Source organism: Marmota monax, unplaced genomic scaffold (genome assembly GCF_021218885.2).
Source record: "Marmota monax isolate L192 unplaced genomic scaffold, Marmota_monax_Labrador192_F-V1.1 WCK01_AAM20220418_F8-fsc00095, whole genome shotgun sequence".
Lineage (NCBI taxonomy): Eukaryota > Metazoa > Chordata > Mammalia > Rodentia > Sciuridae > Marmota > Marmota monax.
In genome coordinates, this window is record NW_026695244.1 from 932945 (window position 1) to 960695 (window position 27751).

Below are 27751 nucleotides of genomic sequence, written 5' to 3' on the forward strand. Positions count from 1 at the left end.
TATCTCTAGAGGATCTAATTCTCTTAGTAACCTCCATTTAATAATTTATTTTTATTTTTTGGTACTAGGGATTGAACTCAGGGGCGCTTCACCACTGAAAGTCCCCAGCCCTTTTTATTTTGAGACAAGTTCTAACTAAGTTGCTTAGGGCCTCACTAAATTGCTGAGGCTGGCCTTAAACTTGCAATCCTTCCACCTCAGCCTCCTGAGTTACTGTTTACAGGCATGCAGCACTGCACCTGGATTAATAAACCTTTTTTAAAAAAACTCTTTGAGACTTCTCTTTTATCCCTCCTTCTTCTTTCATCTAGTCATCCAATTCCTCTGGCTGTATCTGCTTCCTTCTCCATCCTACAATGTCAATTTATAACATTAATGTCTATCCTTTCCCTCTATAGTGATTATCAAGCATGAATCTAAGAAAGACCTGAATAGGTTTAAATTTGAACACATGACTTGGACCCACCCTTTGGATTCAGGAGGACTATGGTGGAGGCTCATTTCAAAAAAACGCCCCAGAAGAGCTGGATACAGACAATCCAAGAAAAAAAGAAACACTGATCTGGAGCAAACTCCTTTAATAACACCCTGCCTACTTGGCAGCTTTTTGTGATTACATATTTTCCCAATCAGTGAATTAAATAATAAATAATAATAAATAGCCACTTATTTTTATGTGGGGGAATTTCATTGTTTACATTAAAAAGGGACCCTCATACTCAAAAAATATTGGAAATCACCATTTTATAGTAAAAAGTCCAAATTCCTTAAAATGACACTCAACTAATACCTCCCATGGGCTAGATTTCCAAGCACACCTCTCTTACACGACATTTATGATTTTTTTCCCTGATGATTTTCCTTATAGCTTACTCCTAATACGATCTCAATCTATCATAACAATGCTTCAATAGCATTTTAAATTGGGGGAATTAAAAGGATAGCTCAAAGATCAAGTAATTCAACTCCTTAATTTCACTGAGAAGGACTTCATCTTTTGCATACCATTGATTTCCTAATACTAGAATTTAATAACTTAAGACCAACAAAGATATAAAAGTTCCTCAAATTTTTTCTAAGAACTTTCACAAAGCAAATTTCAATTTGATTCTCCTTTGCCATTTAGGTCCCCAGGCTCTAACGGTACCGCTATATACACGGGTAAACTTCCAGAAGTTCCAGGAGGCCAATAATTCACTCTGCAGACAGGCAGAGATTCTGCAGATTCACTATGTTAGAACCTTGGGAATGAAAACAAAAATAGCTAAAGTTTCCAGACTGTAGCCCTGTAATCATTTAAGAGGTCCCAGTGATGATGATAAGGACAGCAGCTAACATTTATTGGCTCCTTGTTCTCTGCACTCCACTAATCACGTTATATCATCAGTCCCTTTAGCTGTCCCTAAGTAAGGTAGGTAGCAATTATTGTCTTTAACAATTAGCAAATGAGACTCTGAGAAGTTAACTAACTGTCCAGGTCCCAAAGATAAACTTCTAGATATGACCGACTTCCGACTGCAGGTCTCCCCCGCCATCTGCGCTGGCCCCGGGTTCTCGGCCCCGACCTCCTCGGCTAGACCCACCCTTCAGTCAGCAGGCCCGCACTCACCTTCAGCAGCCTATGCCCAGTGGTCTCCTTCTCCTTGTCGGTTACCCCGGACGACCTCTCAGCTTCCTGGGCACTGCGGAAGTAAGTGGTCTCTGATCCTCTCAACTCCACCGGCTTCCCATCCGACGTCCTCAGGTGTATGGCTTCCGGGATGGCCAGGGTACTCCTCTTAAGTACTGGGTCTGGGAACAGGGAATGGACCCGCCCGCTGCGGTTATCGGCAGCGGTGGGAAGTTTAAGTGTCCCGCTGCGGGTATCAGCAGGGAGCGAGGCGGGAATCTTCCGGGTGTCCTGTGGCTGCGCCATTCCGCCATGCTCCGCAGGGGCCTGCCTGTGCCTACCTAACCGACAGCTTGCTACTGCGCCAGCGCAATGGAGCGAGCTCTCGCAGCCTTTCGTGCGCTTTGCTTCTCGCACGTGCAGCCACGCGGGCCCTGATGGTTCTTGCCTGGATGCTGCCAGGGCTGGGGCTTTGCAGGCAGGCAAGTTTAGTGAGCCTAAACGCAGCAAGCACTAGCCGGGCCATTTCTGTCTCCTTTAGGAGGAAATCGGAGCATGCGGTGGGCAGCAAGCTGCTCAGAGCTGTCATCCGCCCCAGTTCAGTCTTGTCTGCCCCAATAAGCAACCCTGGTGAACCCTCTTCTCCCTGCACCTTTTCCTTCTAGGAGATTTAAAATATTAGTCATCACCTCCTCTGCACTATCTCCTGTGCTCCAACGTTTTGTCTCCAACAACCTACTTGGATAACTTTACTTGTTACAAAAGACACATTAATACTTTATATATTGCTCTTCCCTCTGAACCTCTAGTATGGTTCCAAACCCACTTGTAGTGTTTTAGGAAACAGCTGGTCCAGAAGCAGCACTTGGTATTCTGAGAGGAGAATTCCAAACTATTTTATACCTGTGGGCCCAGAGGAAAACAAAACTCCAAAGTCTGAGCTCCCATCTACAGTTTCTCATAACATTTAAAGGCTATATAGTGTCATAAATTATCTAGTCCAGATTGTCAATGGGGTTTCTAGCAGGAAGTATGTTTACAGAAGCACAGTGTGATAAGGGGAAGAACTGGCTCCTCTTACAAGGCCTTTGATAAATCTCTAGGCTTGGGCCCTGAGCCTCCACAGGTGAGTTTACACGTTAAAGGGAGTAGTTAGACTCCCAGGGGAAGTTATCTACAATCCAAAAGATAGGGACTCATGATCACTCAGGCTTCTAGGAGAAAGGCTGAGATGGGGAGGGTAACTGACCCCTTCCCCAGGCATTGGTTTCTTACTATAACATAATTTCATTTCACAACCAGGTCTGATTTTGCCATCACAGTAATAATGTCACATGCGAACAACCATGAAAATTCTGACATTTTTAAAAAATTTGAATCCTATTATCTGAACTCAACTTTTTCTTTTTAAAAAACGTAATTTGGGACCCTCACACTCAAGACTATAGCAAAGGTTTACTCCCTGTCTGCTGCCCTGGTGAACCATCTTCTCCCTGTTCATTCCTTCCACTATTCAAGTAGTAATACTGTTTTGCCATTATACATAAAGCAAACCCAGAAACTTCCAGAACTGCATTATTGACCACAAAATTTAAATTTCTTAATACAGAAGACAACAGTCTCCAAAATGCGCTTTCCTACTTCAGAATTATTTTTTATCACTATTCTGTTTGGAATCTATTCATTTATTCAAAGGTCAGCTTAACAGCATTTAGTTGTCTTTATAACTCCATACACATTTATTCACCAAAAGCAGAATAAACTGCTGTCTTCAACCTACTTGGCATACTCCTATTAGTTCATCCTATTAATCTCAAAAGATACAGTGCTTTGAGGGCAAGAACCTGATCCACACCTTTTACTTTTCAGGGTACATGACACAATAACCCAAGACCCTAAATACATATTTGTTGTCAGTTTGGGTCTATGCCACATTGGGTCTATGTGTTTAATCACTCTGTCAATGAGAATTACTATTTACCATCTCACTCTGACTTCCTTAAGGTTCGTGTTATGCAGCATCTATGGAAGCATAGATGAAGTAACCTTGTTTCTTTAAAAAAGAAAATATCTAACTTAAAGGTAATCAAACTTCTAGACCTAAGCTCCAGTCTACCGAAACTTCTGTTTGAAAAAAGAAAATTAAATGACATCATAAGGGAAAAGTCAGACAGTCCAAAATGTGAGACTCTCTAAAACAAAAGTGTCTTGGACTGTTAAAAATATTTTTCGTGGAAATGTGTAGCATACACACAGCCACTCTAGAAAACTTTTAAAAACCTACACATGCAACCATACAACCCATCAATTACACTCCTGGGTATTTATCTCAGAGAAATGAAAACTAATATCACACAAAAATCTATACACAAACACTTATAAGTTTTGTTTGTAATAGCCCAAACCAGAATCAGCTTAGATGTCCTCTCACAGGTAAATAGTGCAGTACAAAATACCTTGTAATACTGGTCAGCAATGAACCATTGATACACACACTGGGATGAAATTGACAGGGAATTATGCAGGGCAGAAAAAAAGGTAATCCCAAAAGATAATATACTGTATGATTAAATTGATAATATTATTGAAATGACAAAATTTTCAAAACAGAAGACAGATTAATGGTTGCCAGGGGTTAGAGTCAGGGGTACAAGGGTACACTGCAGAAGTGAGATGGGCATGGTTAAAAATGATAACATGAAGGAATTCGTGGAATTGTTCTATATTTTGGCTGTGATGACCAATACACAGATTTACACAAAAGATACAACTGTATAGAAATTAAAACTCAGAAAATCCAAATAAGATGGGTGGGTGATCCATTTCAACATCCTGGCTGTGACATTAATACTACAGTTTCACAAAGTGTTATTGGGAGACACTGACAAAGTATACAAAGGATCTCACTATATTATTATTATTTTTTATAATCAATTGATTCTGTTCGTCTCCTTGAAAATTCTCATTTAAAAATGTTTTGGAGGGGGCTGGAGTTGTGGCTCAGCAGTGGAGTGCTCACCTAGCATGTGTGAGGCACAGGGTTCAATCCTCAGCTCCACATATAAATAAATAAAATAAAGGTATTGTGTCCATCAACAACTGAAAAAATATTTTTAGAAAATGTTGTGGAGGGGGAAAAAAGGTAAGGAAACCAATTTAAACTAAGAGATAAGGGAGACAAAACCAAAAATAAATGTGTACACCTTGACTACACCTTCAGAAACAAATGGGAAAATCTGAGAATGGACTGGATATTAGATATTATAGAATTATTGTTTTCCAACTGTTTTAATAGCATTGTACTTACACAAACAAGTGTCCTTATTTTTAGAGCCACATGCTGAAATGCCATGATTTTAGCAATTTATTTTCAGGACTTTGAAACAAAAAAAAAGAACATACAAAGAAAAGACAAATGATGCAAATTGTTAACAATGATTAAATCTAGGTTGATCTATATTAGTTACTGTTATACTGTCTCTCAACATTCTGTTTTGATCAATTTCAAATAAAAAGCCCTCAGGGTTCACCTAGCTGTGGCTTTTTCTGGGGGCCCCATCTCCACCGGTGGAAATCCCATACATCCTATAAACTTCTTGCTCACAGCATCCTATTAATCTGACCCACAATTCCCTCCTAGGTTCTTCTATTCCTATGCCTACCTATGGCTAACTACATTACATGAGCCTCTAGAAGGCTACCACTGTTTTTGTTTGTTTATTTGTTTGTTTGTTTTTTGTCTTCCCACAACCTAAACCTCATCCTTAGAGAATCTAATTCAAATATGTCTGATATTCTCATCTATAGTCATAGTGATCTGCCTTGATCACAGTGAGATTATTCCCTAAATCCTGGGGCATTCATTTGCAATAAAATTTCTTTCCTGCTTCCCAATCATCATAGTCAAAGGAATCTTTAACAGACACTTAGGTTTTCCCTGATGAAGGATTTGTTCAAGTGCACCAGTGGTTCTAGGATTTTGTACCTGCCTGGGGTCATCAGGAGATTTGAAGTCCAGGTCATATTTCCCAGACCTGAAAGAATTCTAAGACAACCATACTCATGCCAGCTTTCCCAGTTGCATTCCATAGCAGCTCCAGGCTTCTTTATTCTCTAGGACTTTAGGAGCAAATTTAGCAGCTCAGACAACACATTTGCTATCTTATAGTTCTGAGTATCAAGTCTGATGTGGGGTATCATAGGGCCAAAATCAAGAGCTGCATTCCTTTCTGGAGGCTCTAAGAAAAGATGTTTCTTTGTTCATCTGGGATGTTGGCAGAATTCAGTTTCTTGCAGGTTTGGGACCAAGATCTCTGTTTCCTTGCTGACTTTTGGCCAAAGGTTTTTCTCTATTCCTCTGAGGACACTCACATTCCTTCTCTCACAGACCTCTCCTGCATCTTCAAATCAGCAACATCACAACTAGCATCTCTCTCTCTCTTTGACCAAGACATGAAGGTTCTCTGCTTTTAAGACTCATAAGATTATACTAGGTCATCTGGATAATACAGAATACTCTCCCATTTCAAGGCTCATTACCTTAATCTCGTCTACAAAATCTCTCTTGCTGTATAAGGTAATATATTCACAGATTCCAGGGATTAAGACATAGACATCTTTAGTGGCCACTGTTCAACCTATCCCAATCCTCCAGTAGCAGAGCCCCCATATTTCTCCTTGGTGACAGACTTCAGGTATGATAAGCCTCAGCAATAATGAGCATGGCTTCCCTGCAGTTTGCTGACAGGGAAGATCATGAACCCCTATACTGCCCACCTTGTTCAGCATGAGAATCATGCAGACAGCAGGGAAAACTGGAACTGGCAGAATGACTTCCGAGTTGCCAGGATTCACAGTTCTGTGACAGCAGGGCAAACAGCTGTTTAGCAGCTCCAGCCTTACCAACAGCAAAAGACATTTCTACATGGTGCTGCCATCAGAATCAGACCGCTTCTCAGGGCCATCTGTCTCCGTTATCAATTTATCAGTCCTCTTCTATTCCACAACCTTTATTGCTTGCTAATCAGTTCAGGCACAATAGTTTTATGGATGTGCTGAACAGCCTTTAAGTCACCTCTTCACCCAGCAAATTTTATCATTGTCTTGAGCTGTTGAATCTCACAAATGCCAGGTGAGGAACCACTGGATACAGCCCTGAAGATACCTTTTTCAGTGCAGGATCCACCTCAAGAGTAGGATTTCCTAGAAAGCCAAAGATCTCTCCAGCAAAGAGTTTGCGAATAGGGATGGTGAATTTCTATCCTATTTCTTGTTACTCAAAACAAGAAACAAGAAAGGATACTGCAGCGGTCAATCAGAAGTGTTAGCTCAACAAGCTCACAGGCCTCCTGAGCATCTGACTGGCTCAGCTTCTCTTTTGCTATGTATGTTTTTTTTTTTTTTAATATTTTTTTAGGTGTCAATGAACATTTATTTTATTTATTATATGTGGTGCTGGGAATTGAACCTAGGGCCTCACACGTGCTAGGCAAGTGCTCTGCCACTGAGCCACAACCCTAGCCCTGCTATGTTTGTTTTTTAAAGTTCCCTAACCAGATATGGAAATCACTGGTACAAATTTCAAAGGAAAATTAACATTTTAGGTTATAAAATTTTCAAACAAAAAGATATACTTCCATTTTATTAGCCATAAGAAAAGCATCTTTCAGGCTAAATTACATCATATTATAATTATTTCATGACACACAACCACTAAGCCAGATTCAAAGAAGACAAGTTTCATATTTCAATTTGTTCAATAAGGAGACATCAAAAATAAATAATGAAGGCCTTTTTTTCCCTTCTAGCCTATTCCCTAAATTTAACACCAAAGTCATGGGTTTTCCAGAATTAGTGCTTTTTCAGATAATGCTTATGAAAATAACTAATTTGAAAGAATAAAAAATAAACTCTTTTACCTGCTGGTTTCTGGCTCATTATCTCCTTTGTCATTAAGATGATAATACTATAGAAATTAATGTTTAAGTATAAATTGAGGTACAAATTTAACATTTTCCATAATTTTGAGAAAATTTCCAGTATTATATAACAAAAAACAACTAAAAATACACATATAAAATACACTTATAAAAATACACTTAAAAACAAAAATGGAAAAAATACTGCATCAGTATTCCTTTGAACATGAGTTGGTATTATGAAGAGGCTTTGATTTCTGTATCAGGGTATTCATCCACATCAGAGAAGAACATTAACTCTGGAGAAGAAAATGGAGAGATCATATTTAAAAGTGGTTTCCCAGTATCTCACAAAGATTTACAAAGCTTAGTTATAAACAGACTCTTAAAATATTGCCATAATACATAGTAACACAAACCCTCAAGTACAAGTAAGAATTCTTGACAGTGAAATCTGATTTAAAAAGTGAGCTAATAATAAACTTACAAATTTTACTTTTTTTTCTTTTTTTTAGTTGTTGATAGACCTTTATTTTATTTATTTTTAAAGAATCAAACCCAGTGTCTCACACATGCCAGGCAAGTGTGCTACTGCTGAGCCATAGCCACAGCCCCACATTTTACATTTTTAAATGTTTAAGTTTTAAATTTATCATAAAGCCTGAAATAAAACTATATAATATAATAGAAAATATATTAAGTCTTAACAGGAAATTTAATTCACTAGACAGGATCATTGTACAGATAAAAAGTCTAATTTTATAGTGATCATATAATCTAAAGTGTAAGGAACATATATGAAGGAAGGACTTGGAACTAATATTAGGTGTGTAGTAGGGTATGTTGAATGTGTTATTCCATTGGATCACCAAAACAATCCAATAAGCTAGGCATTGTCCTCATTCTATATTTATTCTCTATTTAGAATATATGTTATATGACTCACATGGCCCTAAAAAAGAGCAGGTTTCTAGATATATTTACTGTACAATACATACTTTATGATTTAGACTGAATATTGCACAAGCCAGCCAGATGTATCTTTAGTCCCAACCACAGCATAGGATGGTATCAGTTGAGATTTTTTATAATTAAACTATTACTTAGCATAGATAATGTAATTCATCAAAATGCCAAGAAATATAAAAAAGAAAACTGAGAATCTAGTAAAATAGATTCCTCTGATGTAAGTAACTAGATGAAAAATTCTTTGAATAATCAAAACTATACTGAGAGAAAAACAACAAAATATATAGAGCAGAAGACTTTTAAAAAATATTTTAAGTACATCAAAATGAATAAAGCAACAGGATATTTACTGGAGCAACTTGAGAATTGCAACGCAAAAGGTACACTTATGAATGAAAATACATAAGAAGATAATAGTCTTTGTCCTGGCTTTTATAAATAAAAATGATGGGAAGATTCTCCATTCTCACACTTCTGGGACAAACAAATTGTATTAATCAATCAAATAAAAAATAATAACCAAATTCCATAAAATATCCACAAGAAAGATTTAAGGGTAGAAATGTAGAACACCTGTCAAGGAAGTGCAATGTGCACTACTAAGCAGTTCCTAATACATGCTGCTAGGCTAGCAGTCTGCTAGCACTCTTCTTGTCAGGTGTTCAAAAAGGGCCTGGCTGTAAAGATTAGTAAATCTCACTAGACACTGGGCATGTTAAAGGTAAGATAACTAAATACTATGTTAGACCATGAAGGGTTAAGGATTTGTGCCAACAGCAAAGAAAACAATCAAGATTGCAAAGAGAGAGCCTACTGAATGGGAGAAAATCTTTGCCACCTGCACCTTAGATAGAACATTAATCTCCAGGATATATAATGAACTCAAAAAACTTAACTAAAAAACAAATAACTCAATCAATAAATGGGCAAAAGAACTGAGCAGACACTTCACAGAAGAAATAAAAATGGTCAACAAATATATGAAAAAAATGTTCAACATCTCTAATAATTAGAGAAATGCAAATTAAAACTACACTGAGATTCTATCTCTAGTCAGAATGGCGATTATCAAGAATATAAGTAACAATAAATGTTGGTGAAGATGCAGGGGAAAAGGTACACTCATACATTGCTAGTGGGGCTACAAATTGGTGCAACCAGTCTGGAAAGCAATATGGAGATTGCTCAGAAAACTTGGAATGGAACCACCATTTGACCCAGTTATCCCACTTCTCAGTATATACCCAAAGGACTTAAAATCAGCATAGTACAGTGGTGCAGCCACATTAATGTTTAAAGCAGCCCAATTCATAATAGCTAAGCTATGAAACCAACCAAGGTGCCCTTCAATAGATGAATGGATGAAGAAAGGGTAGAGCACTGGCCTAGCATGTGAGAGGCACTGGGATCAATTCTCAGGACCACATATAAATAAATGAACAAAATAACTAAAAACAGGTTTTTTTTAAGTTTCTTTAAAAAATGTGGTATATATACACAATGGAATATTACTCAGCCATAAAAAGAATGACTTTATGACTTTTGCTGGTAAATGGAGGGATCTGAAGACTATCAATGCTCACTGAAATATGCCACATATATGTGACAATAGAGTGTATTTTGACATATTATACAAATATGGAGTATGACTTATTCTAATTTCTAATTAATTATTTAGATTATGTCACATATATCTAAAAAGAACAAATTTTTTAAAGAGGAAATATCCACAAGCAAATGTTCCAAAAAGTCTGAGTAGAGTCTGTGAGCTACATTATGACTGTGTCCCGCTTTCCCAAACATCACTTCTGCTCCCCTTATACAAAGAAGTCAAAAGGCAAGCCTAGTTTCAAGGAAAATGTAATTACACCCCATCTTTCAATGAGAAGAGTAGCAGTCTTTATAGTCATCTCTAACTTACCACATAAAATAAATAAATATACTAAAAAAATTTAAAGAATTTTTGCCAAGTAGAGGAAGTGATAAGAATAATTTATTTGAATATGTATCTGACAGAGACAATATGGATAAAGCACAATTTATTTTAAGTTTAGAAATACTTTCATCAGAAAGATACTAAGAATAGCAAAGAACAAAGAATTTCTATAAATTACTTGAAGATTCCAAGAGGAGAAATACCTTTTGATTATGCAAAAGTTCAGCAGATGCCCCCCCATTCATTTCCACCCTCCCGCTCTCTAGGTCCTTCTCCATGCTTCTCCTGTCACTCTGTTAGACCACTTTATTTTTACTCTTTTTGAACTATTTTATTTTGAATATATCTTTGTTTTAAAATATTATAAGATTTATGAAATAATTAGAGAAGATTTCAGGATATTTTGTATCATTTTCTCTTGAATACCTTCACTAAGATCCATGCCTGGCCTATAAGACAAAAAAAGCCAAGATAATCCAACAAGAAGAGCCACCACCAGATTCACCACAATCCATGGCTGGAGAATCTGTTCCTCAATTCCTGCTGCCCTGGAGATATAGAAACACTCATTAGAAACATCTTTATTTTGGTTTATATACCCAAATGCGGTTATTTTACGAATTTGGGGTGGGGGAAGCAGTAAAATAACAAAACATGAAATAGAATATAACTTCCCTATGAAGTACACTATATACATCAGGAGAATAAGGTTCAAAGGTTATTCAAACTGTAAATAGATCTGCTGTTAACATTAACATAAATGGAAAGTTAGTGTTCCCAAAATGTTTCCTAAAAGTTTCCCTTCCAACTACCATGACCTTTTTCTTCAATTTAGTATCTTTCCCATTCCCAAGCCACTCTCCCAAGGACTGTCCCTCTGAGTTTAAACTCGAACCTCAGGGTCCTGTCAGCTCTATGTTTGGCCACTAATCTGCAAACATTGGCTCTCCCTACTCTTCTCTTTCTAGCATGCTTGGTTTTCTGAATCTATTCCAACCACTCTCTTCCATCCAGTCCATCACATGATGACTTATTTTAAAGATCTAATTTTTAAAAAAATTTTTTTAGTTGTAGATGGACACAATATCTTTATTTGATTTATTTTTATGTGGTACTGAGAATCAAACCCAGTGCCTCACACATGCTAGGCAAGCACTCTACCACTGAGCCACCACCCCAGCCCCCTAAATATACTTTTGAAAAGAAGACATTTTATTTAAAATGGAGGCATTTATAACAATAGCTATCAATTAACCAAAGGAATAGGGATTTCCTTTCCTTATTTTTGGAAATCAAAACAGGGTCTTAATATTATTTATAAATGAAAACAAAAAGAATGGAAGGGCCAGGCACAGTAGCATACATTTGTAATCCCATTGGCTTGGGGAGGCTGAGACAGAAGAATGGCGAGTTCAAAGCCAGCCTCAGCAACTCAAGGAGGCTCTAAGCAACTCAGCAAGACCCTGTCTCTAAATAAAATACAAAAAAGGGCTGAGGATATGGCTCCATGGTTAAGTGCCCTAGGTTCAATTCCTGGAACCAAAAAAAGCATAGAAGGAAAAATTCCATTATTTCCGCTATTGCTGTTATTACCATTAACATGTTACTATAAATTCTTACCAGAGGCTACCATTAACAGAAGAAGGCGTATAAAGGTGGATTCTGTCACTTGTCATTTGCTGACTCAGAGATAGTATAAGAGCAGTCAAGTACACTGAGAAAAAGACAGATAAAATTGCTAATGATTTTTAACGACTCAAGTTTATTTTGACCTATATATTTCTTTAAGGTCAAAAATACTATATACTTTAGTGAGTGATGGTATCAAAGACATTCACTTGATCAATTTCAATAGAGAGCCTTATAGTATTTTTCAAGAACACAATACAGTCCTTTAGATGCTATTTTATCATTAAAACTAATAAGAACCTAGAAGATCTTTTAAGAAATTAAATGAACTTTCTCAAGGTTCCAAAACTAGCTCTATTAATATTCTCATAATCTAGAATAAAATGTATTCTAAATTACCAGAAAGATACCAAATGGTGCTTGCTACCAAAAGGTTGATTCTGTTTAATGTAAAGTTGAAAATAAAAAAAAAAAACTAAAAGTTTTTAAAAATACTAAAAATTCTAAATATAGAACACAAGTTAAACTTTTATTTATTTGTTTCTTTTTAGTGCTAGGGATTGAACCCAGGTTCTCATGTACAAATGAAACCTTTACAAGATATTTAGATGAACCTCTAGTGAAAAATAACATCAAAATTATATCTACCGTGTTTTTAATTACAAATTCACTAAACATCTATAGGTAGTGATTTCTAAGTAATAATATAAACTTTTTTAAAAATAAGATTATATTTTTCCTGGGTCAAAATTACAATATAATTCAAGTATTACATAGTTATAAAATACTCACAGAAAGACGCTAAAGCTGTTGGATCCAGGGCAAAAAAATTTCGAATTGCTACTGATGTTTTAGCAAAGTCAATTCTAGAAAATACAAAAGCTTTCATCACAGTGCAATTGTAAACTTTTAATAAAATTTACTTTTATATATTTTTTTCCTTTTTTATTCTATTACCAAATATATTGTTTAGTACTAGGCTTTACATATCTATAATTTATACTTACACAAGAATATTTTCTTTACAAAGGCCACACAAAATACCTAACTAGAAGGCTATCTTAGGAAACATTATTCTGCAGTTTAGACATACTGAAGAAACAAATTATACTTGATCTGTAAAATTCATTAGCTTCTACTTTTTTCTATTACCCATATCATTAGGTTACAAAGAGGGGTATATGTGCATTTAATGGATTATATTGCATTCCCTCCAAAAATATGGTGAACTCCTAACTTCTGGTACTTATAAACATGACCTTATTTGGAAATAGGGTCTTTGCAGATGTAATAATGTTAAAATAAGTCACCCTGATTCAAAGACTGGCTTAAAAATGGTAAAGAAATACTAATATTCTATAATTCTATTTTAAAAACTGACATACTCAGAGACACATTTCTTTCAGCATTTTCTCTTGAATAAAAGTTAGAGGAATATTTCTTCACAACATCTTACCTGTCAAAAGCTGAAACTGTACTTAAAGCCAAAAGTAAGTAAAGGAGACTCTGGAATGGATACGCTAAGGTCTTATATTGTTGCAAAAGGTTGGAGAGGTCAGACAGCTGATCTCCAGCTAGAACATATATCAGGACAATATTCCATACAGCACAGCCAGCCAAGAAGCCATGAGAAAACAGACCAATCATCCTGCATGAAAAAGGGTTAACTATTATACACAAACTACTTAAGTAAAAGGCTGAAATATTTTTAAATTTTTTCACATAAAAGAATAAAATTTGACATATTATCAAAACTAAAAACAAGACTGTGTGTGTATGTGTATGCAAGCATGTGTGTGCATGCGCTCAGTAATTGAAGCCAGGGCCTCATGCATTCTAGGCAAGTGCTATACTACAGAGCTACATCTCCAGCCCCAAGCCTGTTCTTTTTCTTTACACTAATTGGCAAGTAGTGTAACTTTATTGGAAGGCTTAAAAAATAATTTTTATAACCCATTTTAAATTGCAATTACATTAACAGAATTAAACAGCTAAGACTTTTCTTTCATTTTAAATTATGAAACCCAGTTAATATTTATCTTAAGTTCAATAAAAGCAGCCACCTAAAAGCTCGGTGTACTGAAAGTGCCACATCTCTGGTGGTCCAGGAAGGCTTCATGTCCATTGACACATCTATGTTTTCTGTGGTCTTGATCAATTCTGAACGATCAGCAGCCTGGAATCGCCCTAAACACACAGAATACAATTATGAAAAACTAGCAAGAGAGAATCTATTATTTCATACTTAAGAAGCTTCATCCTAAGACTGAAATGTTGCTGTTTTTCCATATAAAAATCTCTTTGACTCATACCTTTTTTCTTTTTTTTTTCTTTGTGTGTGTGGGGGGGTGTTACTTAATCATACAATTTCTTCATCTTTTTAAAAGATAAGCAACGTCAATGCACTTCTCAACAAATTGATGTTAAAGTAACAATTTTAGGAATCAATTATATTTAATAATAAACTTTCAACTCAAAGTCTAAAAACCTTAACATGACATAGTCTATAAAATTCAGATTTAGAGATTTAAGAAGTATTAAAGTTTAAATGCCTATACTATCAACGTTAAGCCAATATTTGAAACCAATTAATTTCTTAGGAAAAGACACCAAGATGTATAGCATGGCTTTCTGTAATGACAAAAAGAAATTAATTGTTTCATAAATCTATCTTAAGATTATCCAGAGCATATCCATAGGAGTAGGACATTGTCATGATCACACTTGGGGCAGGATTTCTTAAACATTGTAATATGAAGTGAATATGTCCCACAAAATTCATAGGCTTGAGCTCAACCCCAGTGTGCTAGTATTTGGAAGAGGTACCATGGGAAGTAATCAGGCTTACATGAGGTCACAAGGGTGGGTCCCATGTTGGGATTAGTGTCCTTTTAAGTAGAGGAAGAGACCAGAGCTCTCTCCACCATATAAAATGACATCTGCAAGCCAGGAAAAGAGCCATCACCAAAAATAGAATCTGCCAGCACCTGTCTTGGACTTCCCAGTTTCCAGAACCATAAGAAATAAGTGTCTGTTGTTATTGCAGCAGCCAAAGTTAAAATTAACTGCAAGCCCAGTCTTTTTGTTGTTGTTGTTGTTCTAATTAGTTATGCATGAGAGTAGAATGCATTTTGATACATCATAAATAAGTGAAGTGTAATTTCTCATTTGTCCGGTTATATATGATGTAGAGTTACAAAGGTCATGTAATCATATCTGCACATAGGGTACTAATGTCTGATTCATTCTTCTATCATTCCTACCCCTATGACCTTTCCCCTCCCTTCCTTCCCTCCCTTCACTCCCCTTTCTAGTCCAAAATACCTCTACTCCCCCCTTATTGTGAATTAGCATCCACATATCAGATAAAACATTTGGCCTTTGGTTCTTTGAGATTGGCTTATTTTGCTTAGCATAATATTCTCTAGTTTCACCCATTTACTGGGAAAATGCCATAATTTCATTCTTCTTTAAGACTGAGTAATATTCCATTGTATATATATATAAACCACAGTTTCTTTATCCATTCATCTGTTGAAGGGCACCAAAATTGGTTCCATAGTTTAGCTATTGTGAATTGAGCGGCTGTAAACATGATATGGCTGTGTCACTGTGGTATGCTGATTTTAAGTCCTTTGGGTATAAACTAGAAGTGGGATGACTGGATCAAATGGTGTTTCCATTCCAATTTTCTGAGGAATCTCCATATTGCTTTCCAGAGTGGTTGCACCAATTTGTAGTCCCATCAGCAATGTTTGAGTGTGCCCTTTTCCCCCATCCTCACCAACATTTATTGTTGCTTATATTCTTGATAATTGCCATTCTGACTAGAGTGAGATAGAATCTCAGTGTAGTTTTGATTTGCATTTCTCTAATTGCTAGAGATGTTGAACATTTTTTCATATATTTGTTGACCATTTGTATTTATTATTCTGTGAAGTGTCTGCTCAGTTCCTTTGCCCATTTATTTATTGATTGGGTTATTTGTTTTTTAGGTGTTAAGTTTTTTGAGTTCTTTATATATCCTAGAGATTAATGTTCTATCTGGGGTGTGTGTGGTAAAGATTTTTTTCCATTCTGTAGGCTCTTTCTTCATATTACTGTTTCCTTTGCTGTGAAGACGCTTTTCAGTTCAATTCTTGCACTTTAAAAGTCTTGTTAAGGAAATCAGTTCCTAAGCCAACACAGTATAGATTTGGGCTTACTTTTACTTCCAGTAGGCACAGGGTCTTTAGTCTACTGCCTAGGCCCTTCATCCACTTTGAGTTTTATGCATGGTGAGAGATAGGGGTTTAATTTCATTTTGCTACATATGTATTTCCAGTTTTCCCAGCACCATTTGTTGAAGAGGCTATCTTTTCTCCAATGTATGTTTTTGGCACCTTTCTCTAGTATGAGATAACTGTATTTATGTGGATTTGTCTCTGTGTCTTCTATTCCATACCATTGGTCTTCTTGCCTGTTTTGGTGAATACTATGCCATTTTTGTTACTATATCTATGTAGTATAAGCGAGCATCTGGTATTGTGATGCCTCCTGCTTCACTTTTCTTGCTAAGGATTGCTTTGGCTATTCTGGGCCTCTTATTTTTCCAGATAACTTTCATGATTGCTTTTTCTATTTCTATGAAGAATGTCATTAGAAACTTAACAGGAATTGAATGAAATCTGTATAACACTTTTGGTAGTATGGTCATTTTGATGTTAATTCTGCCTATCCTAGAACACGGAAGATGTTTCCATCTTCTAAGGTCTTCTTTAATCTCTCTCTTTAGTGTTCTGTAGTTTTCATTGTAGAGGTCTTTTACTTCTTTTGTTAGATTGAGTCCCCATTTTTTTTTTTTGAGGCTATTGTGAATTAATTAGAAATTAATTAGAAATTAGGAATTAGTTTTCCTAATTTCTCTTTCAGTGGATTCATCACTGATGTAGAGGAACACATTTGATTTATAGGTGTAATTTTTTTATCCTACTACTTTGCTAAATTCATTTATTAGTTCTAGAATGTTTCTGATGGAATTTTTTGGATCTTCTAAATATAGAATCATGTCATCAGCAAATAGTGATTGTTTTGAGTTCCTCTTTTCATATCTGTATCCCTTTAATTTCTTTCTTCTAATTGCTCTGGCAAGCCCAGTCTTACAAGCAGTACATGCTATACAACATCAGAACTATTTTTCCAAAAAATATATATTTAGCTACAAAGTTGTATTTCTTATTCAATATGGTAGTATCATCATGTAGTTTCTCTTTTGTTTTTACTTGAGTTATACTATTACCTGCCCTACTACCATAACCACTACCAATTGACAAAAACTGATTAAGAACAATAAAACATGAAGAAATGGTGGGGAATAGGGGGAGATATAAAAATTACTCATAACTCACAATGAACCAGCATTAATATTCTGGTATATTTCCTTCAAGTCTTTTGTCCTATGCATTTTTCTATATTTGAGATCAAACTGTGTATATGTATGTGGGAGATAATTTTTCATTAGAATCTTCCCATGAAATGAAAAATTCTCTCTGAAGATTTTAATACCACAAAATAGGTTATTATAGACAAAGCCTAGCCTTCTGAAATCACTCCCCTTATTTTACATTTAGGGTTGTCCAGTTTTCACTCTCCTGATAAAGTGTGGTGATAAATTCAGTATATAAATTACTGTCCACATTTTTTTCAGATTGCAGAAATATAATTAGAAGGTCAAAGGATTTCCTTACATAATTTTTAAAGAGGTAATGTTACAAAATAAGAAACACTTACGGCTTTTTTCCACAAATACTTTGCCTACAGGCTGGCTAATTCCAGTGGGTGCAGTGAATCTGGATTGTTGTTCTGAAGTTGTTTGCTCATCAGTAATTATGTCTTCATCTTCTACTCCTAGTTCATTGGCATACTGTAACTGTGCTCTCTGGGTTTTCCTGTAATCAGGGAGAACATTAGGTTAAAAAAAAAAAAAAAGGATTCTTGAATTTTTAAAGAGTCCAAGACTTAGAGTCAAGAAATAGTTTTTTACTCAAATGAGTAAAACATTTCTCTGGGCCTCAGTTTTCTCATCTGGAAAATGTAGATATTTCCAGACTTAAAATTATATGATTCCATATATAAATCAATCACTTTGTAGGGTCACTTTCAAATAAAAATATGTTACATAACTTTCAGGGTATTTCTTACATCATTCTATTTTACCCAAGACAATCTCCTGTGCTAAAACACATAGTATTACTATTGTTAAAATAATCATAATTCAAATTCTATTAACATGAGGAGATAAATCAAATGGCCTAATTTATTACCTTTAATATCTAATTTTTTGTAATTTATATAAAACAGTCTATTATTTCTTAGAGATGACTCCTTAGGTTTTTATTTAAGTACAATATTGATTTTTTTTCCTTTCTTAGTTTTTACCTCTTTTCAAATTTAATAGTAGGTTGGTCTGATATTTCATAATGCTAGAGATATACCAAAAAATATTGACCTAATAAGAAACTACCCTTGGTAGCTCTGAATTAAACATCTGAATAATCCTAGAGAAGATTTGGAAGGATAAATAAACTATTACTTTGTCTTCCTTCGTGGTTTTGGAATAACAGCCTCCTCAGCTGGCTCTGCATCAATACCATTTTCATTTCGTAATAAAGATGGATTAGATGTCTTCTTCTGAGTGAAAGAAGTCTCCAGCTCTGAAAATAAAATAAACTATATTTTCAATGACTAAAAGGTAACAATAAAAGTAATGTACAAGACTCTTGTAAGACAAGAGAATTTTAATGGGGCTAAATTTTTTTTTTACTCTTACAAATTCTTAATTTCTGAAAGCTGACATCTATAAATTCTCAACATCTAATTCAAGATAGCAATGCCAAAAAGACGGATAAGAGTTAAGTGATCTTAACACCCAGAGTTGGGTTATCTCCAGGTCTAGTGATTTGCTAGAAAGATTCACACAACTCAGAAGCCATGACATGCACTACTACAGTTTATTACAGCAAAAGAATAAAGTAGACAGTGCAAAGTTCAGACAAAATCAGGTATAAGATTCTAATAGTCCTCTAATAGTAGCATCAAACAGGATGCATTAATTCCTCCAGAACTGAGTTATCACAACACATGGGGTCTACTCCCTGCCATAGAGACTTAGTACCCAAGGTTTTCATTGAGGGCTAATCAATAGGCTTAGCACATGCCAAAATTCCAGATTCCCAGGAGTTCAGCATAAACTATATTTCATGCACAACTGCACAATGAGCTACCCTTATAGTTTTATGTCAGCGTAAAGAAGTGCTTACCATCTAAGTTCCCATATACTAAAGACCAATCTCACAAGCAAGCCTTGCTAAGAATAGCAGTATCAACTCTCTATGTTAACTCCTTTCTGCACCCAAGGTAGGTATTACGTTTAAATGAGTCAACAGAGACTTCTAACCTTCTAGCTACTCTTCCTTCCTGGAAATATTGGCTCCCAAGAATGCCCTTAAATCCATTCAAATTCAATTTGAATAAAACAATTCTATCCTCAGCTGGAAAGACTATATAAGCAGTGGATCCTACAGTGATCACTCTAAGCAAAAGAAAACAAAATTTTAAAATCTTGCAATTCAGAAAGCTCAGCCTGCAAGGTGGAGTACACTCAGGATAGTGACAGGTCTTTACTGAATCCAAGCTTAGTTGGATCCTGAGTTTTCTGAAATTGGTCATTTCTGTTACAGACATTTTTTTTTTTTTTGCAAACTATAAAACTTGTTATTAATATCCATCTTAATTTTCAAATCTGCCTATCAATTGAATTACAAAAAGGGTAGCTTTTATTAAACTATATTTGGAGTCAGTGATAAATCATTTCACTGAAATAAAACTCTGGGAATTGTTCCTGGTTTGTTTTTCCTTCTGCTCTCTTCTGCTTTTGCCTTTTCCTCATACTCCATACTCCAGGCTCTGTGGCATCCACTTCAACTTGTCTTCCAAAACTGTGCTGCATTCCCCTCTCTTTTCTATTATTTTTTTATCCTATTATTTTTTACTCCTATTTTTTTTATCCAATCAGGACCTGCTATTTTATAAGAGGACAATTAATTAGGGAAACTAAATTGTAATAAGTTACTCACAGGGGCTGATGTTAAAAGGAGAGCATTAATCTCACAATCTTATGCTCTTCCCTTTGTTTTACACTAACTAAACCTGTTTTCTTTTTTTCTATTATAAAAGCCATACATACCTCTATGTGAAAATTAGTACAATATAAATGAAAAAAAATAAAATCACTTTTCTTTTTGAAAAACTTTCACTTTTTTTATATACTTTTATTTTATTTGTTTATTTTCACATGGTGGCGAGGATTGAACTCAGGGTCTCACATGTGCTAGGCGAGTGCTATACTGCTGAGCCACAACCCCAGCCCCAAACCTTTCACTTTTAACACTGCTATATTCTTCCAATTCATTGTATATGTGTAAATGGAATTGTGCATTCAAAAAAAAAATTTCAAGTCCTAACTCCAAGAAACTGTCAGTATAACTTTATTTGGAAAAACGGTCTTTGCAGATATAATCAAGTTAAGATGAAGTGAGGAGGTAATACTGGATTAGGATGAACCCTAAATCTAATGACCCATTTCTTTATATTTAAAGAGGAAAATTTGGACCCAGATACACAGGGGAAAATGTGAAGATGGAGGCAGAGATTGGCATTTTGCTGCCACATAATGCTAGAAAGACTCACAGAACTCAAAAGTCATGACACACACATTAAAGTTTATTACAGCAAAACAATAAAAAAGTAGACAGAGCAAGGTTAGACAAAATCAGGTTCAAGATTTCAATAGTCCTCTAATAGTAGAGGATTAATTCCTCCAGAACTGAGTTATGTCTACACATGGGGTATATTCCCTGCCACAGAGACTCAGCATGCAAGAATGCCAAGGATTCTTAACAATCACTAGAAGCTAGAAGATGCAAGGAAGGATTCATCGTAGAGCATTTAGGGGAAGAGCAGCCCTATCTGTGGACACCTTGATTTCATATTTTTATCGTCCAGAATACATTTCAGTTAAGCTATCCAATTTGTGGTAATTTGTTACCCGACCCCAGGAAACTAATCTGTTAAAAAAAGTTGGAATCCTCCAATGCATACTATTTTGTAACCTCTGTTTGGGATTTACCAATAGTCAGTTTTCCATATCACTGTTTCACTTTAACAATTCTTTTAAAGAAATAACTGGTTTCCGTTTATTGGCTAAATCATGTTTATTTATAGTATCATGTTGTTAAGTATTTGGTTATTACCATTTTCTACTCTTAAAATAATGTTGCTGATAACATTCTTTCATTACCATAGCTATTAGGGTTGTTTTATTTCTAGCAATCCGGACAGGCTATGTCAGTTTACACTCCCATCAGTGTTTGAGTCCATTCCTCTAAACACTGGGTTTTCTAATTTGAAAACAATCATTGCCAAAAAGCATTACCAAAAAAAAAAAAAGAAAGATGATACAGTATTCTGTTTACCTTGTGAACAATTCATAGAATAAAGACTCAATAAGTGTCAGCTAGTGTTTTCATTATATTATCATTAACACAGAAGTTATGCTTTCTTCACTAATCTAAAATGTCTATTTCTTTCTTTTTTTTTTTTTTTTTTTTTTGCAGTACTGGGGATTGAAGTCTGGGTCTTTTTAATATTTTGAGTTTAAGCCTGGCCTTAAACTTGATCCACCTGCCTAAGGTTCCTGCGTCTACTGGGTTTACAGGGAAGTACCACCACACCTGGTATCACTTACTAAATTCTTATGTATACCAAGATCTGAATTTTCTGTTTTAGTCCTAAAGTTGTACATGTATTATCAAAAGAGGCCTGTAACATGTTCCTGACTGAAGTCAATGGAGTTGTAGTGGTAAATATTTTAAGAAAGAAAGCAAGAAAACACCTGTGAGAAATGGATGGGGGAAAAATGAGGGTAGATATGTTATTATCATACCCCCACTCACAACTGCTAACATATAAATGAAGAAAATAAAAATCATCCTTCCTTCTTAAAAATCTACCACTGTTAACATGCTACGTCCTTCCATTCTTTGTGTTTGTGTGTGTTTTCTGTGTCAAATTGTGCTCCCCCCAACAAAAAAAAAAGGAAAAGAAAAAAATGTTTTCAAGTCCTAACTTCCAGAATCTATAAGTATAACTTAATTTGGAAATAAGATCTTTGCAGGGGCTGGGTTTGTGGCTCAGTGGTAGAGCATTTGCCTAGCATGTGTGAAGCACTGGGTTCAATTCTCAGCACCACATACCAATAAATAAATTTTAAAAAAGATCTTTGCAGATATAATCAAGTTAAAATGAGGTAATGCTGGATTAATTTTCTTGGTTCTTCACATACCAAGAGGTAGCCTCGTCTTCCTCTGTCTCCTTTGAACAGGAGCTTCTGGATGCTCTTTGAGTTCATTAGTTGGTGGCTCAATGCCCTCAGATGATCTATGAACAACAGTCTCATCAAAACCTTCCAAAGAAGCACTAGCTACAGGGGAAAACAGAGCAGGAAAACATGGGTAACTTGAACAGAGATTAATCAGTCTTTAAAAGATAGGAAAAAGATTAACTAAAATGTTTCCTGCAAAGTAACACTTTCTCTTTCAGAATTGGGCCTCAAATCTTATTTTCTTCCTCCTCACTTGTAACTTTAGACTTTAAGTTAAGCAAACATATAAATGAGGAAATAAGAAAGGCTGAGGAAGAAAAGAGTAGGGGAGGGCTAGAAAGAAGAATACTAGAAGGGGAGAAGGACAAAATGGTTCAGAATATTTAGAATTATCAAAAAGGTAAAAATATTATAAAAGTTGACACCATAGAGAACTCTTCTACTTGTCTCCTGCCTTAAGAATTTTTATCAGCCTCTAATCCTTCATTATTAACCCATAATGAAGTCATCACAGATAATTAATCGGATAACAGGTAATTTATAAATCTCTTCATTTGTTCATTCATTTCAATCTCTCCCCTCATGAAATATTTTAACAGGATTTCAATAATTTCACTTGACTACATTTGCTTGCCTATCTTCTTTACAAAAAGAAGAAATAGAAATGTATTAATAAGCAAATTAAAATATATAACCTCACTAGTATTTGAGAAATGCAAACTAAAATAAACTACTTTTCACCCCATTGAATTAATTTTGAAATTAATCAAGTGAAATTTAGAAAATATAACACTCTTAAACTCTATTGGTGGTGAGAAAATAACTAATGCTTCGGTGAAAGCAATTTAGCAGAATCTATCCTTTCAGTACATTGCTGGGATCTTGTCTCTACCTGATTTGTGAGTTTTGTCACATCTCACGTCCTGAGGAAACCTGTGATCCCATGCTAAAAAGAACGTCTTACCTAGTGTAGCTTTGGTTCTGGACTTCTTTCTTTTAGGACGACTTTGTGAAACATCATCTATAAAACAAAGAACATCAACAGAAAAGCCTACCTAAAATTCAATGCAGAGGAGAGTCAAAAGAGAACTGTTGGTTGGGAATATTTTCCCTCTCTTCCCTGGATCCAGCTAACTTCTACACATTAGAAGGGAAAGGCAAGAAACTGACAAGGTCAAAGAGAACCCATAGGGTGGCATCAGTAGTACACTGATCAGTAATGTCAGAAACAGTGATAATAGAAAGTGAGTTTAACAAACGTTCATCTGACTTCCAAGCCTCTTGCACTTAGGTGTGGCCTCTGATGGGTTATAGTCAATGGGCTATGAGTAGAAGGGATATATATCTGCCTCTGGTTCTACAACCCTGAAGGTGCCTGATCTTGTCTGACTTTAAAAGCTAAACAGATAGACCTGGTTAGCACTTGAATGGGAGAAATAATCTGTGTTACATGGAGGCCAAAACACTGAAAAAGTCATCTGCTATGTTAAGAGCAGCATGTTAAGATTAAAAAAACAAAAGATAGAAGTAACCAGGATTTCATATCATTATTGAAGAGGAAAAGGAGGGCAACTTTGTTGCCACAATGAACTTTGCAATTAACCTAATACTATTTCTAATAATCCTACATGATATTAAGTCACTGAGATTTGAAAGTGGTTAGTGTAGTATGATCTTTCCTATGCTGACTAAACGAGGGGGCAAAAAAAGGGCAATCTATCTTACAGTTATAAACTAGTCAACAGTTATGTTCTGGGTAACTTCTTTCAGGGATGAAGTGCTCTTATAATAAAGCAATCTGGTGTCATACATCATTCATAATTAATAAATGGAAGATGATTATGACTAGTAGATACTATAGTATTATCAATGACACTATTCAGATATAATTTTAAGAGAAACAAACTAAGAAATCAAACTGATTTTTATTTTTGTAGCGAGAGAGAGCACTTATTTTTGGGATATGGTCTGTGTTGCCCAGGCTGGCTTGTACTCCCAGGCTCAAGCAATCCTGCTGCCTCAGCCTCCCAAATAGCTTAGACTAGAGGTGTATATCCCCATGCCCAGCTTTCAAACTTATGTTTGAACACCAAAAACTATATTTAGAAAATTTTATATTAACAGCAAACTAACTCACCTTGAACAGCACTTCATATGACACCAACCAAATTTAATCAGCACAACAAAGACAAGAAAGGAAACCATTAATTAGAAATTTATTGCATGAATGAAAACTGACTTAAATCATTACAAATTTAAAGTAAAAATAGTTTTTATAATGTCAGCTAGTTATAAACTACCTTATCAGTAATAACTAATAAGCCTTTTAATTGCACTGCTAATAAAATAACCCCCAAATTTTCCTGAATATATTCCTTGCTGTCTATTAATAAAGTGGATTAAGCAGATTAAGAACTCTTATTTGTCACTGACTAAAATCAGCTTAAACTCTGAGGAAACTATTCTAGCAAACAAAAGAGGATCAAAATTCTGATAAACAAGACACTAAAACATTCAGAATGGATTTATTGTTCTATCATGTTGATATTCAGGCTTTCAAATAGAACTTTTAATTATAACTGTTATTTTCATGATTCAAGGATTTTTTTTTCCTTTAAAACTTTAGGAACCCTTTTCCTAAAATGTTCAGGAAGTTTTCTCTGAAGCATCATATTTTTTTCAATGGTACTAGTCAATTTTTCCACTTTACTCATTTTACATTTTTAAAACTCAATAATGAAATTAGTGAGATTTTTACCTTGGTGCAGGTGGAAGTGCTCGTGGAGGACGCTATTGGAGAGGGGAAGAAAGAAAATTGCTTGTAAGTAAAATCCTGGAGCATCTTACCATCATGTATCTCAAGTACCATAAAGCTATCCTCTAAAAAGCCTATTGTTCAGACACAGCAGGAAAATATAATGGATCAGATGAATATCCTCAAATCTTTTGATAACTGTGTTCATCAGCAAAACCTGGGAGGTACTGATATAAATCAGATGGGTCAGTGTAAATTTGTTCTACCATTTCTAAATTTCACATAAAATTCTTTCCTTCTTACATTTCTTTCTGTCCACAAGCCAGGCCCCATTTTAAGCATTAGGGATGGGAACAAAAGAGAGATCACTGCTTTTCTGAGCCTACATTGTAGTGATTAAGCATTAGAAGATAAAGTATATATAATAAAATACACATTTTATGATAAAATATGTAGATATGTATATATCTACATGTTATATATGATAAAATGTATATCTATATATGATAAATAAACATATATATGATTTTAAAATGAGGAGTGCTACTTAGGGAAAAGTTTCTCTGATACTTGAGCTAAGACATGAATGAATAAGGTAATGGGCAGCAAATGCTAAATCCTTCGGGCAAAACTAAGCAAGGCTGCAGCACAGTTATCAAGAACATGTAGGAAGGAATCCGATTAATTAGGGCCTTGAAGACAAAGGGAAGAAATCTGGATTTTGTTTGAATTAAATGGGAAGCCAGTGGAAGTTTTAAGCCACATGGTAATATGCTTTTTAAAAAAATCACTTTGAATACAGTTTAGAATGGATTTTTCGACAAAAAAATGGGGGTGGGCTCAAATATGCTGCTATACATGAATAAAAAAGTGTGTGCAGTTCAGAAAGTACTACAGTTAAGAAGCATTCTGAAATATTTCAAAAATAAATACAGAAATGCCTACAAGCGAATTTAATATTCCAGGTAGCTCATGCTGCTTGCAGAAGACACTGATTCCAAAGGGTTACATTTTAGACACCCTGGTAGTCTGTCCCATTCAGCACACTACGTTCTATTTAGCAGTCCATTCAAACCCTAGTTTTAACACAAATGCTACAAGATTACGACAAGACAGGATGTCTTAATACTATTCCATAGTCAAAACTACAACTGGAAAAGAATGAGAGGGCAAAGTCTGGTGAAAACACTATTCTCAAGTTCTATCCAAGGACCCAGAACCCTAGATAACTGCAGCATCTCAAAAGCCCCGCAAAAAAATGACGTTTCCTCCGTACAGTAACCTAACCTCTAAGACCCTCGAAAGTAGATGGCTCAACTGAAGACAAAAGTCCTAACAGCTCCAAAGTTACTAAGGCTCGCTTACCACCTGCTTCTTCCCCATTCCGTCTTCAGCCCAGCTAGCGGCCGCTGGCCTCGGGCGCAGAGCGCCACTCTGCCGCCTGGCTGCCCGGCCTCGCGCAAGCGCAGTGCGTCATCGGGCTGCGCCTTACAGGCCGTCCAGCGCCCGTGACCCCTGAGGAAGATGTGAGGGGGACGGGGGAGCTGGGACCTGGTTTGACCTTTCCAAACCAGCACTACGGAAAAGGGGCCTCCGGATCACGGCCAAACTGCCCGGGAGCCGAGACTCCAGCGGGGATGGGGCTGCGATCACGGTTTCCCCCATGGTTGGCTAAGTGCTTGCCGTGATTTATTGTGGTGGGGGTAGGGGTAGAGAGTAGGAGAGGAGTCCTTGATTGAAAGGCTGAAAGGCCTGTCTGGGAGCTCTCGGAACCCGGGCTTTAGCTGCAGCACCGCATCCCGCCCGGGGACGGCGAAGCGACGCGTCGTCATGGCAACGCGAACTCAGGCGTCGGGAAACTTCCTGTTTGTCCCCAGCCCCTTCCCACCCTAGACAGGCTCCAGAGGCCGGTACGCACCACACGAATGCAAGGCCTCCTGATACCCGCACGCTGGAATCGGCCCTGCCCCAGGATAGCTACTGCTTTAGGGCACCGTCCGACCCGCCAGCCCCAGGGGCAGACGCGACCCTCGCCCGCTCACCGGGTGGCCCTCCTCCAGCGGAGGCCCGGCGTCGGTCCTCATGGTGCTCTCCCCCGGGCTTCTTCGAATGCAGCGGACCAGAGCCTCGCTCTCCGCGACACCGCGGCCTACGAGACCTGCGAGATGCTGGATCTTCGTGGCACCGGGCGAGGCCGCCACCCCCTGGTCCAGATCCCCGCCCGCCTCCGATTTGACAGGCGGCTGGCTTAGAACGGAAGGAATCCGTGCCTGCCTGCCTGCCTTTTTATTAAGGCGTGCAATTCTGCTTTTCTCCAAAAAAAAAATTCTGCTCACCCTCCATCCTACATCAAGTTTGGAGAAACTTTTTCTCAAAGAACCACAACATAAAATCAAATCGGATCTCACATAAGTATTAAAAAAGACAATTTTCTTCGTACTTTTTTTTTTCTTAGAAATGTTAAGGGCTGGAATTGTAGCTCAGTGGTAGAGGACTTGCCTAACACGTGTGAGGC

General features: G+C 36.3%; 1 protein-coding gene across 1 annotated transcript; it reads right to left on the reverse strand.

Annotated features, from left to right (window-relative positions):
• Positions 1-4315: 4315 nt before the first annotated feature.
• Tmem237 (transmembrane protein 237) lies at positions 4316-27451 on the reverse strand. The gene is made up of 13 exons (XM_046463106.1): positions 27279-27451; positions 25240-25271; positions 24619-24629; positions 23446-23502; positions 22443-22580; positions 18633-18753; positions 17831-17988; positions 14125-14248; positions 13518-13709; positions 12854-12927; positions 12053-12146; positions 10859-10980; positions 4316-7826 (listed from the first exon to the last, which is right to left on the reverse strand). Exons 1-13 carry the CDS (start codon positions 27318-27320, stop codon positions 7765-7767), a joined length of 1227 nt encoding a protein of 408 aa, XP_046319062.1. The 5' UTR covers positions 27321-27451; the 3' UTR covers positions 4316-7764.
• Positions 27452-27751: the final 300 nt, after the last annotated feature.